This window comes from Bufo bufo, chromosome 6, assembly GCF_905171765.1.
Source record: "Bufo bufo chromosome 6, aBufBuf1.1, whole genome shotgun sequence".
In the NCBI taxonomy this organism is placed as follows: Eukaryota; Metazoa; Chordata; class Amphibia; order Anura; family Bufonidae; genus Bufo; species Bufo bufo.
This window is the reverse complement of record NC_053394.1, coordinates 417,449,530-417,461,555: the sequence shown is the minus strand read 5'-3', so window position 1 is coordinate 417,461,555 and position 12,026 is coordinate 417,449,530. Positions and strand designations below refer to the sequence as shown.

Here is a 12,026-nt window from a genome sequence, read left to right as displayed (position 1 = left end):
ACCATACAGTGGGCCACCACAAGTGGTATACATACTTTTTTTTCTTAAATTGTGGCCAATGTGACCAAGGGCCCAACTAAGGGGTGCAGACTGGCCTCTCACCTGACTCTCGCGTCCTCGCCGCCACTATAGGACTCAAGGGCCCAGAACCAATGGCGTTAAAAGCAACAATTTGGACATTATATTCTGTCCACTCTTCCAGATCTTCAATAGTGTATTCCCTCTCGATGCGGTCATGAATGATGTGGGTGGAGGACTTCCCTTTTCCATCAGATCTCACGTATCGGATCCTGTACCCCACAGATTCTGGGTTACCGTTGTACTCCGTCTCTGGTAAAGGCTAAGGGAAGGAATGGTTTATGAGAAAGCGAGGAGGCGCTACTGAGTATATTTTAAACCAATCAACATGATAGGTAGGGTTGATTATTAGTCCTTTGATTGGCTCAGATCCAGCATATTACACACATGATACGTCTGTCCCCTCATCCACTTTCTGACTAGTACAGTGGTGCGGTCCGGCTTGACTGCAGCACTGAAAGAGTTAGCCCCCGGGATCAGAGTTATCTCCAATCCCCGCAGCTGTGGCAGAAGTTTAGATATCTATTACAGCAATCCTCCTACTGGTGATTGCGTGAGCACAGTAGCAGAAGCCATACAATCACCATGAAGTAATATTATATCAAAGTGTGCCAACTACCCCAGGCCCTTAAAGGGGTTGTACCAGAAAACATATCCTAAATTTTTCAAACTAGCACCTGGATCTGCATACTTTTTTAATTGCATGTCATTAAAATTTTAATTACGGTACTGAGCTATTCAATAAAATGTATCTGTATAGCGTCACTTGCAATTTTTTTCTTTTACTTTTTTCTTGTCCACCTCACCGAGGTGGTCGCACATGCTCAGTTTAAATCTTCAACTGTCACCAGCCATATCTTCTGTTAGAAGCTATGGCAGTTATAGGAAAAGAGCTGCAGCAGAAAAGACACCCCCCCCCTAAGCTACATAAGAAAAGGCACACCCCCTGATGAAGGACACGCCCATGAGCTGCCAGCCTGAAATAAATCTAGCAGAACAATTGGGGCAATGAATGGGGAGCTCTCTGGATCCATGTGAGGTACAGGGAGGGTTCTAGCTTTGTTAGAAAGAGATTGTCGTGTACTATATGATGTCTGATTTTTACATCAATCATGGCATAACCTCTTTAACATACTGTTATGTCAAGGTGAGGCATGGGGTTAATAAATCCATAGCTTTTCGTCACACTCACCACCCAGCGCACCCACAGGCTGGTCTGACTGGCTGTACGTAGGGTCACATTAGCTGGGAACATGTCTGGTGGGGCCTGCAACGTCTGTATCCTTCTGGAGGCTAGACTGGGTGGACTGGTACCAACAATGTTCACCTGGCGCATGCGGAAACTACAGACAAATAACATTTCTCATGAATACATGTAACAGGGCACAAAAGAGTCTCCTTCACAATGTCTTATCTGGTCATCGACATCTGACTTACCTGTAAAAGGTGAAAGGAGTCAACTTAGGCACCACCAGAGCGCGGGCATTGGGCTCATTCGCCAGCTGATGTATGAGAACCCATTCTTCAGATTCTCCTTGTGTTCCAACCTTAAGATAGAAGGTCAGAGGTCACTTGAAGAAAGAAATGATAAAGCATTTTACTGTGTTAGAAAAAGTTTCCCCCAGTTTTCTCACCTGGGCTTCCACCTGCCACTTGGAAATTGAAGTTTTCCCATCATAACCTGGTCGGAACTGAAGTGTAACAGAGCGAGGGCCGATGTGAGTGATGGCGATATTGGTTGGTGCTCCAGGCAGTTCTGTAGGAAGACAGTATATGGCATATAAAAAAAAAATACATCCATTTAAAAGGGTTTTATGCAGAATTTATGGTCAAGCAATTTTCTAATATTTGTTTCAGTTCCTCATCGTTTTAGGGTCCCTGCTTTACATCAGTTAAAGGAGTTTTCCACCCCTGCCGATAAGACGGGAACGATGCGGCCTCCTTGCAGTTTACCAATCACATCGCTGTCCATTTCATAGTGGCAGTGCTTGGTACTGCAGCTCAGCTCCATTCACTTGAATGGGACTGAGCTGACCCTAGCCGATGTCAATGGCCTAGGAAGAGACCACAGCTCTCACTGAGTGCAGTTGCCTCTTCATACAGCTGGTCGGTAGGGGTGCCGGTAGTCAGACTCCCGCTGATCTGATATTGATGACTTATCCTGAGGGTAAGCCATCAATGTCGGAGGCTGAGGTCTATTGCTGATCGTGTTCTGCTATATCTATGAATTTACGTAAGGATGTGTTACATGTGGACTGTGCTGTGGATTCACCCAAAGCTTCACTCCCGCTACATTAAAAGTGACACGCTGCGGTTTTAAAAGTTTCCACACCTTGTGCATTTGTAAAATCTCATCTAATGTATTCTACTGCTGAATTTACCAAGTCCCAAGCTATTCCATATGTGTTGGGAGGCCTAATCAGATGTGTCAGATTTGACATGCGCTTCATAGCAGTCAATGTCTGCGCACTCTCCCCGGTGAACCAAGTCCGCTGCCTTGGTGTAAACTTCGATTCTGCTCTGTCCTTTAAAGCACACATCTAAGCTCTTTCCACCTCTTGCCGCCTCCAACTGCTTGTACAGTACATGCCCTCATCATCTCCCACCTAGACTACTGTAACATCCTCCACTGTGGTCCCATCTAGCCCCATCGTACTTCTCCAATCTATCCTCAACTCTGCTGCCCAACTATTCCACCTCTCCAACCATCGCTCCTCTGCCTCTACCCTCTGACAATCTCTTTCTTGGCTCCCCATTGCCTAGAGGATCCAGTACAAAACACTAACTATGACACACAAGGCTGTCCACAACCTGTCCCCTCCGTCCATCTGTGACCTGATCTCCCGATACCTTCCCACACGGAATCTCCAACCCTCACAAGACCTCCTTCTCTTCCCTCCTCACCTCAATCACCTCAATGTTTCTCCTGTGCTTCCCACATACTCTGGAGATCTCTACCCCAACATATCAGACTCTCATCTACTGTGAAAACCCAGCTCCACAGACAAGCCTACAACCAGTGACCCTGCTGCCGCTATACCACCATGACCAGTTTTACCCTCACCTACTATGTCCTTCCCCCATACTCTTGAATTCTCTTTCCAAACATATCAGACTCTCACCTAACATGGAAACCTTCAAAAGGAACCTGAAAACCCACCTCTTCAGACAAGCCTACAACCTTCAGTAGCGCTGCTTCCACCATATCGCTATATGACTAGGTTTACCCTCATCTACAGTGTCCTTCCTCCATCCCTGGTAGATCGTAGGCCCTCGCGGGCAGAATCTTCTCTCCTGAACTAGTTTTTAACTTGCCTTGTTCATGCTTACTGTACTTGTTTTATGTATGTGCACCCCTTATTATATGTACAGCGCCATGGAATAAATGGCGCTACAATCATAAATAATAAAAATAGCAAATTTTGTGCTGAAATCTTTGGGAAACCGCATCCCGTGTATGTGAATGCGTTCTACGTAATCCTGTCCGCATGCAACGGAAAATGTGTGTGGTGTTTTTGGCTTGAGCGTGGGAAAAAAGCCCGGCTATTCCCGATGAGGCTCTGCTACGCATTTTGCTGTGCAGTCGAAGGAGATGACCTTTTGCAGACTTTTTTTTACAAACAGATGAGCAAGCCTGGACCCTGGGATTTTTTTTTAATAAGCACTTTACGAATCCATGTCATCAGGCAATGGTTGCCCAAATGAGATTAATTACTATTATTGTCTAGGCGATCCTCGTTTTCCATCAGAGAGATGTCGAGGTGACGAGCTGCCGCAGAGCTGATGACAGATTAGTCTTTTGTAATAGAGAACAATTATGTTATCAAGTACCTCCGCTAATGGAAAAATCACACAAAAAAAGAAAAGTCATTGTGATAATGTCAGCGCCCTGTTCCAGTAAATATGAAAAAGAAAAAATAAAAGCTTTTCCGGTGAATCGCCCTGTGTACTGTCACCGTACCGACCTGGCGGCACACCGGAGGAGATGGTGGAGGAGACCACTGCTCCTTGACCTTTGGATGTCATGCCGGCCACCTGGATGGTATAGGTTGTGAGTGCAGTCAAGCCGGTGACCCGATACTCCAAGGTGACGTTGGGGAGGTAGTGCGTTACTCTGGTGTTGGTTTGGTTAAACTCTTCCAAGGAGATCTTGTACCCTGCAGAACAAAAAGGCAGAAAGGAAGATGACCAAACAGCACCCCGCCTGTCCGTGGTATATGGCAGGTATTGCAGATCAAAACCATTGAGGTCAATGGACTATGCAATACCACACACAACCTGTTGACTGGCGTGGCACTGTTTTTCTAATTATGGACATTTTTAGCTAACCATATACAATAGTTGTCTTGACCAACAGCTATAGCTCCTTAGGCTACATTCACACGACCGTAGCGTTTTGCGGATAGTGATATTATTGATGCACTATATGGAAATCTTATTTAACCATACTATATAGCCCTTTATTTAGGTATTATATAGTGGTATTACTGGTGCACTTCATGGTAATATTATTTAAGCATACACTATACAGCACTTTTATTTGGGTACTATATAGTGGTATTATTGATGCACTATATAGCAATATTATTTATGCATACACCGTATAGTACTTTTATTTGGGTACTCTATAGTAGTATTATTGCTGCACTGTATGGTAATATTATTTAAGCATACCCTGTATAGTACTTTTATTTGGGTACTATATGGTGGCATTATTGATGCACTATATGGTAATATTATTTATGCATACACCATATAGTCCTTTAATTTGGGTACTCTATAGTAGTAGTATTGATGCACTATACGGTAATATTATTTAAGCATACACTATACAGCACTTTTATTTGAATACTGTATAGTGCTATTGTTGTCGCACTATACAGTAATATTATTTAAGCATACGCTATACAGCACTTTTATTTGGGTACTGTATAGTGGTATTATTGATGCACCATAGGGTAATATTATTTAAGCATACGCTATACAGAACTTTTATTTGGGTACTCTATAGTAGTATTATTGATGCACTATACGGTAATATTATTTAAGCATACACTATACAGCACTTTTATTTGGGTACTCTATAGTAGTATTATTGATGCACTATACGGTAATATTATTTAAGCATACACTATACAGCACTTTTATTTGGGTACTCTATAGTAGTATTATTGATGCACTATACGGTAATATTATTTAAGCATACACTATACAGCACTTTTATTTGGGTACTCTATAGTAGTATTATTGATGCACTGTATGGTTATGTTATTTAGCCACTCACTGTACATTGCACTGTTTTTTGGTTACTATACTGTATTATTTGTACACTGATGTATGACCCTGAGGATTTTTTCTTATTTTCACCCTTCGCGATACTTTGCTGTAAGTCTCCACACATCTTTGCGATGGCCCTGTATTAGAGCATGCTAATATTATATAGCTTACTTCTTCCACTCAGCTGGGAAATCACTTGCACTCTGCTGATTTATTAGCTCGGTTTGCGGCACGCCAGTCTCTGCAGAGCTGGTTATTACTAGCTGTGGATTTATGCGCACCTCGCGCTCTGTGTCTCGCTGATTACAATGATTATACGTTGCTTGTTTGCTCGTCATACAGAAACATTTTTAGAAATGTTCCTCTGTATAATTCATGCGTTCTGGGAAAGTTAGTTGCAGCGTTTTCTGGCGTTAGATTGTAGGTGAAAGCAAAAAAATCATTACCCGTTCTCCCACTTCTGCCGGTCAAGTGTCCACCGGGGATTTGTACCAGGCACTTTGCTTATAAAGGCGCATTATGTTCTGCAGAGCTTTAGGTTTCTGACCTGAATATTAGTCAAAATTAGACCTCGTTCACATTTTCTTTTTTTCACTGAGATGTGTTGTCCGTATTTTACACATACTCATTGATTTTAATGCGTTTGTTCACACATCAGTTTTTTTTTTTTTTTGTGACCGTGGGTCAGTGAAAAAAATCAAGGAGACATGCACTACTTTGGTCCATGACATGGACTAAACACGGCCATTGAAGTCTATGGATCCATGAAAATCACTGACACCGTGGCATCCGTGCTTGTTCAGTTTTTTTTTTTTTACTAGAAATTAATTTTCAGCTCGAAAGGAGCTTTGAAAAATGAAAGGTGGAATCGTATTGGTTGTATTGGCCCGTTTTCCCATTACACCAGTTTTAATAAATCTCCCCCATATGACACTGGCTAGTCCATTATAAGACAGGCAGGCCTCCTATGTAACCAGGGCTGCACCACCAATGAGGCCAGGTGAGGCGATCGCCTCAGGCAGCACTAGGTAGGTGCAAGGATGGGGGGGGCAGCAGAAGGGCCATGTGCAATGAATTAGGGGGCGCCGTTTCAGTTTTCGCTAGGTGCACCCCTGTATGTAGCTACCGCCAAATACTCCTTTCTCTGGACTGCTAAGAACCTACCAGTGAGGACCCCATTCTTCTCTGAAGGCTCCTGCCAGGTCACTCTTAAGGATGTATCCAGGATGTCATCAAAGCTGAGACTGCCCACAGGACCAGGTACTGGAAGGATAGAAGAGACAGGAGTAGGGATGAGCGAACTTCTGGTCCGTGGTCACAGGATTCATAACGCAATTCTGCGGTAACCAGAACCCGAACACCAACTTCTAAAACAGAAATTCGCTCATCCCTAGACAGGAGGTGAAGTTAGACCAGATCATAAAACAACCATGATGTTTTGGGATCATTTTGTAATTCTACAAAAAAAAAAAATCTCCTATCAAAGATTCGCCTAATTTCTCCATCTTAGGCTAGAGAACAGCTCTGTGCACTGGCATGACAGAAAGTTCTGGAAGGAAGGGGGGCTTATGATGTCACCATCTGACTGATCCCTCCAAATTATCATAATGCCACCTATGATCTCCACAAATAATTTGGTTGCCTATTGTGATTCTTTATGTCACCTATGCTCTCCATCCCTGAAGCAAGAATAACTACTGTAGAACTAATTTAAAAGTCTCTTCTCACAATTAACATTTATGGAATATATCAATTCACCATGCCATAAAAAGAGACACATGGGGATCCGACTACAGTGGTGTCCAGACCTCCATCCCAGCAGAGAGTTGGCTGCACATTACATAGAAGCTCACAATGAAGGGTGACCATGCATGTGAAGCCAACCCTTCGTCCTGAGCGGTGGTGGCACGTGAAAGCAGTGAACGGATAAGTTGCTCTTCACATGTCTTTCCTCATAGTTTCATCATAAACTGGTTAGAAAGTAGATATCTCCCCGGCTTCTGCATAGAACATTGCAGGTTAGCGTATCACTGCCATACCATCCTCTTGTGTCCAGACTAGCTGTGGGGGGCTGCGGGGCCCATCTCCTGGGGTAGTGAAGCATAGGATGGAAGTCACGTAGCTGTGATACTTCTGTAAGCCAGTGATGAAGCCTACGAGAGTGCTGTCCTGGAAGTTGGGTCTGACTGTGACCACAGTTCTATCATCTTCCTTAGATGGGTCCCAGGCCATTAGCTGTGGAAGAGAAAGCAGATGTATACAGCACAACATACATGATACAGTAACTGTCTGATGGGAGTTATATTTTTACATGACCGATCCTGTAAATCTTAATTTTTTTTGATGTTATTTTTTTAATTTTTAATGTCACTGTTTATATTAAAAAGAAGAGCAAACAAAAAAACTAGAATCCTGCACACGACCGTATGTATTTGGCTGATCCACAAAAAAAGAATGACGTCCGTGTGCATTCCGTATTTTGCGGAACGGAACAGCTGGCCTTTAAAAGAACAGTCCTATCCTTGTCCTTTATGCGGACAATAATAGGACATGTTCTATTTTTTGGGCGGAAAGGACATACAGAAATCTGGAAACGGAATGCACATGGAGTAACTTCAGTTTTTTTTGCGGACCCATTGAAATGAATGGTTCCGCATATGGTCCGCAAAAAAAAAAAAAAATGAAAGAAAATAAGTTTGTGTGCATAAGCCCTAAGCCTAATAATCAGCGCCACTTGTTCTGTACAGATCACTTGACTGCAGTCATCTCCTTATCGTCACTGGCAGGATTACAATGTCAGATATCACCTATATGTATAGATAACACTAGATCCACTATTCACAATAGGTGATATCACAGCTTATCTACTCCCTCCTGATCTCTGCACGGGTCACAAAGCATGCCTAGAAAACCCTCCCATAGAAGCCAATGAGGTCCCCTCCAGACCACTGAGTCTATAGCCCATGGTGGCTGCCGTAAAGCATATCTGTAAATGCTGTTAAGAACAGCTCAGGCAAAACGGGCGCCCTCATAATCATATTCAGGAAATCAAATTAAAAAAAAATCTGCTATCAGAAAATAAAAATTGATTAGAAAAAAAAAAATTTGGTCACACATTCCCTGCAAATGTCAAATATTATATTCCTCATCACTTTTTTTAAGTTTGGTTTTATTTTAGGTGTTATTTGAAAAAAAAAAAAGCAGGCTTGCTGCCGCGCTGGATCTTTATGTTTTAGAAATGTACATTCAATTTTTAAAGAGCGTTGGCGACCATGACAGTGTAACGCCCCTGAGATGCATTACCACCTTTGCGCCTCACTATTATATCCCATTGTTAACCTAATGTCCTCCCGTGTATTAATTTCTAGGGCCTGCAAAATGTGCATTTCCATTTCCATGTAACTGTTATGTTTAAGTGTAATGTGCCTGGTTCACCAGCAGATGGGAGCATACATGGAAGGGCTAGAATGGAACCCTTCTTTCCATTCTAGCTCTCTCTAAGAGAGGGAGGAGTTTAGCTAGTTAGGGCCGGTCTAGCCTACCCCTTCTAGGGGAGAGGTCGAGTTTACCCCCTGCTAGGGGAAGACTGTGTCCAAACCAGCCAAAGCACCCTAAGCTCTGCTGGACAAGGAGGCCAAAGCTTGGAGCCTCAAAAGCCAGAGGAAAGTTCCCTGGATAAAGACAAAGCTACAGACCAGACTACAGAAAGTTAAGTACAGCAGAAAGGAAAGGAAAAGCTTCCTATTTAATCCTGTTAGCACAGCAGATCCAGAGAGCAACAGATGTAGCAGTGCCGAGTTTGTTTGACTGCCAATTTCAATGCCAAAGCCTGCTGGAAACCAAGACAAAGCTTGCAAACTGTTTGAGGAAAAGTAAAGTTTCTGTTCAGCTATATCCAAGGTCTGGACTCAATAATTTCTTCAAATCCCTCAACTATTCCCCCTATTTGCTCTGCTTCGGGCGACAACGCCTGGGGTTCCAGCGTATCCAGGTAGGAGCACCGTGACACGTGCACAACACCTTAAGGGACATTTTAGGCCATCCTACACCACTCTGGCATTCCTACCCCTGGGTACCACCATAACACTAAAAGGGGCCCTGTGCCCTTGTTGCTTCATTGCATCTGGCGTCACGACAAACATGTTTCTTTAACAAGGACCCCTTGCCGTTGCCGTGCACTGCAACAGCAACATTCTCTCCTTTTCCTCTCCTTCCCTGATAACACTCGTTTTCCCAACATTTACTAAGGCTATGTTCACATCTGTGCTCAATGTTTCAGAGAACAGACACCAGTCTGCCGGAGTTCAGCGGACTTGGCATTGCCGGACTCTGCCGTTCACCGCCCGACCCCACAGACTTTAATGGGATCCAGCGGGGATCCGACTGATTTCCAGCATGAGCTCTGGGTTTCGGCTGGACAAAAACCATTGCATGGACTGATTTCTGTCCATCCGAAGCACGGCACTCATATTGGAAACCCATTCTAGTCAATGGGCTCCAGAGAGGAATGTCAGTTTCTGGCAGTACAGTGAACTGCGGCAGGCTGTTCTCTGCCGGATACGTTTACCGCAGATGTTGTGAATGCGGCCTAAGCAGTTCTTGGGATGACCTGTGGCAAACAAAAAAGCGTTAGAAACCATGTGTGACCAATCTTCACAAAAAATCCATCACTCGCCAAATTATGAAAGTGGCGACAAAATGCGCTAATAGTCACAATAGTCTCTGAGGAGACACAGCTCTAGTAACATTTCTTAAAGGGGTTCTCCCATGATTAATGTAAAAAAAATTAAAATCAGACATCATATAGGACATGACAGCCTCTTTCTAAGGACTCATGCACATCACCATATGTATTTTGCAGTCCCCAAAACACGGATCCGCAAAAAATATTAATGAAGTCTGTATTGCATCCGTTTTTTTTTTGCGGATCCATTGTAACATATATGGATGAGCGAATCGACTTCGGATGAAACATCTGAAGTCGATTCGCATAAAACTTTGTTTGAATACCGTACAGTATTAGAATGTATTGGCTCAGATGAGCCAAAGTTATTACTTTGTGAAGTCTTGCAAGACTTCGGGTAATAACTTCAAAAAATAATTTCTACTGTTAAAAACCTTTTTTCCAAACTCGGGTTCGGCTCCAAGGTACCACTTGCAGACCCATTGAAGTGAATGGTTCCATACACGGGCCACAAAAACAAAAAACTGAACCGACATGTTCGTGTGCATGAGCCTTAACCAAGCTAGAACCAGCCCTGTACCTCACATGGATCCAGAGATCTCCACATTCATTGCTTTGCTAGATTTATATCAAGCCGATAGCTCAGGGGGCATCTCTCAGCTCTCCCTATCACAGAGGCGTGTCTCAGCTCTCCCTATCACAGCTCAGGAAGCGTGTCTCAGCTCTCCCTATCACAGCTCAGGAGGCGTGTCTCAGCTCTCCCTATCACAGCTCAGGAAGCGTGTCTCAGCTCTCCCTATCACAGCTCAGGAAGCGTGTCTCAGCTCTCCCTATCACAGCTCAGGAGGCGTGTCTCAGCTCTCCCTATCACAGCTCAGGAGGCGTGTCTCAGCTCTCCCTATCACAGCTCAGGAGGCAGTTGGAGGAAGAAACTGAGCATGTGCGGCCTTCTCAGTGAGCAGGACAAAGTACAAAGCCGGTGGCGCTGTACAGATACATTTTATTGAATAGATCAGTGGCTATGCAAAAAATTTTATGACATGCAATTACAAAAGTATTCAGATCCAGGCGCGGGATTGAAAACTGCAGAATATTTTTCATGGGACAACCCCTTTAAGAAAGCCTTAAAGTGGTGCAAATTGTGGTATGGGGTCTATTTCCAGACAGTTCCAAACTCATGTGCGAAATTTATTAAATCTGGGGCACACCACTCCAATACGATACACTTAGTAAAGGCTCTTCTCTTTCTTTTTTGGCCGCACTAAGGCACAGGCGTCTTGTACTTCGTCGTCTCCGGCATTGTGCACAGAACATCTTACTTTATTGAAAAGCCTTTGTTGGCCATTTAAGAGCACAATACTATATCCAATCCAGCTGCTGCCGCTCCTTCATTTTATCCAGTAGTACATAAGGCACTTTTACAAAAGTGCATCGGAGGTCTCTCCCTAAACTTTCGGCCGAGCCTTTCAGCTGCCGTGTCTTCATTCTATCCAGTAGTACATAAGGCACTTTAGGGCAGTGCATCGGAGGTCTCCCTCAATCCGATTTGAACGCCTTTTATTACAATTATTTTATTGCACTTCATCAATTACATCACAAAAAGCAAAACATTTTTCCAATTGGTTTTCATGAAATATTTAAATATTTTGCTAGCTGCATTGTGGCCCAAATCCATCAGACGGATGCTTGATTTGGTTAGATTTCAGGTAGACGATCGCTCAGGAGAGGAGAGAGAGGGACTGGAGCCGTCAGGAAGCTAGTTTGATGGATTTGCCGCTGAACAGCATAACGCTTCAAAATTTTTACTAAGAAAACAATTGGGAAGATATAGGGATTTGTGTCCATGCAGTTGTGTGAATGATCCCCCTATAACATACCACATATACCTTTGCCGCTTACTCATCGACAAAAGACACCAAAATGGATGTACAAAATAAATAAAAAAGTGCCGGAGATTTTTCCTGTATAGACCACTCTAAAGAAAGGC

At 43.5% G+C, this 12,026-nt stretch overlaps 1 protein-coding gene across 2 annotated transcripts in view; it reads right to left on the bottom strand.

The window, feature by feature from the left end:
• SDK2 (sidekick cell adhesion molecule 2) overlaps positions 1-12,026 on the bottom strand; it is a 592,086-nt gene that overhangs the window by 44,609 nt on the left and 535,451 nt on the right. For both annotated transcript variants that reach the window (XM_040435816.1, XM_040435817.1), the window contains exons 19-25: positions 7,395-7,590; positions 6,520-6,618; positions 4,044-4,235; positions 1,713-1,834; positions 1,516-1,625; positions 1,271-1,421; positions 103-340 (exon numbers count right to left, since the gene is read on the bottom strand). In XM_040435816.1, coding sequence (XP_040291750.1) covers positions 103-340; positions 1,271-1,421; positions 1,516-1,625; positions 1,713-1,834; positions 4,044-4,235; positions 6,520-6,618; positions 7,395-7,590 — 1,108 coding nt within the window. The remainder of the gene's footprint in view (positions 1-102; positions 341-1,270; positions 1,422-1,515; positions 1,626-1,712; positions 1,835-4,043; positions 4,236-6,519; positions 6,619-7,394; positions 7,591-12,026) is intronic.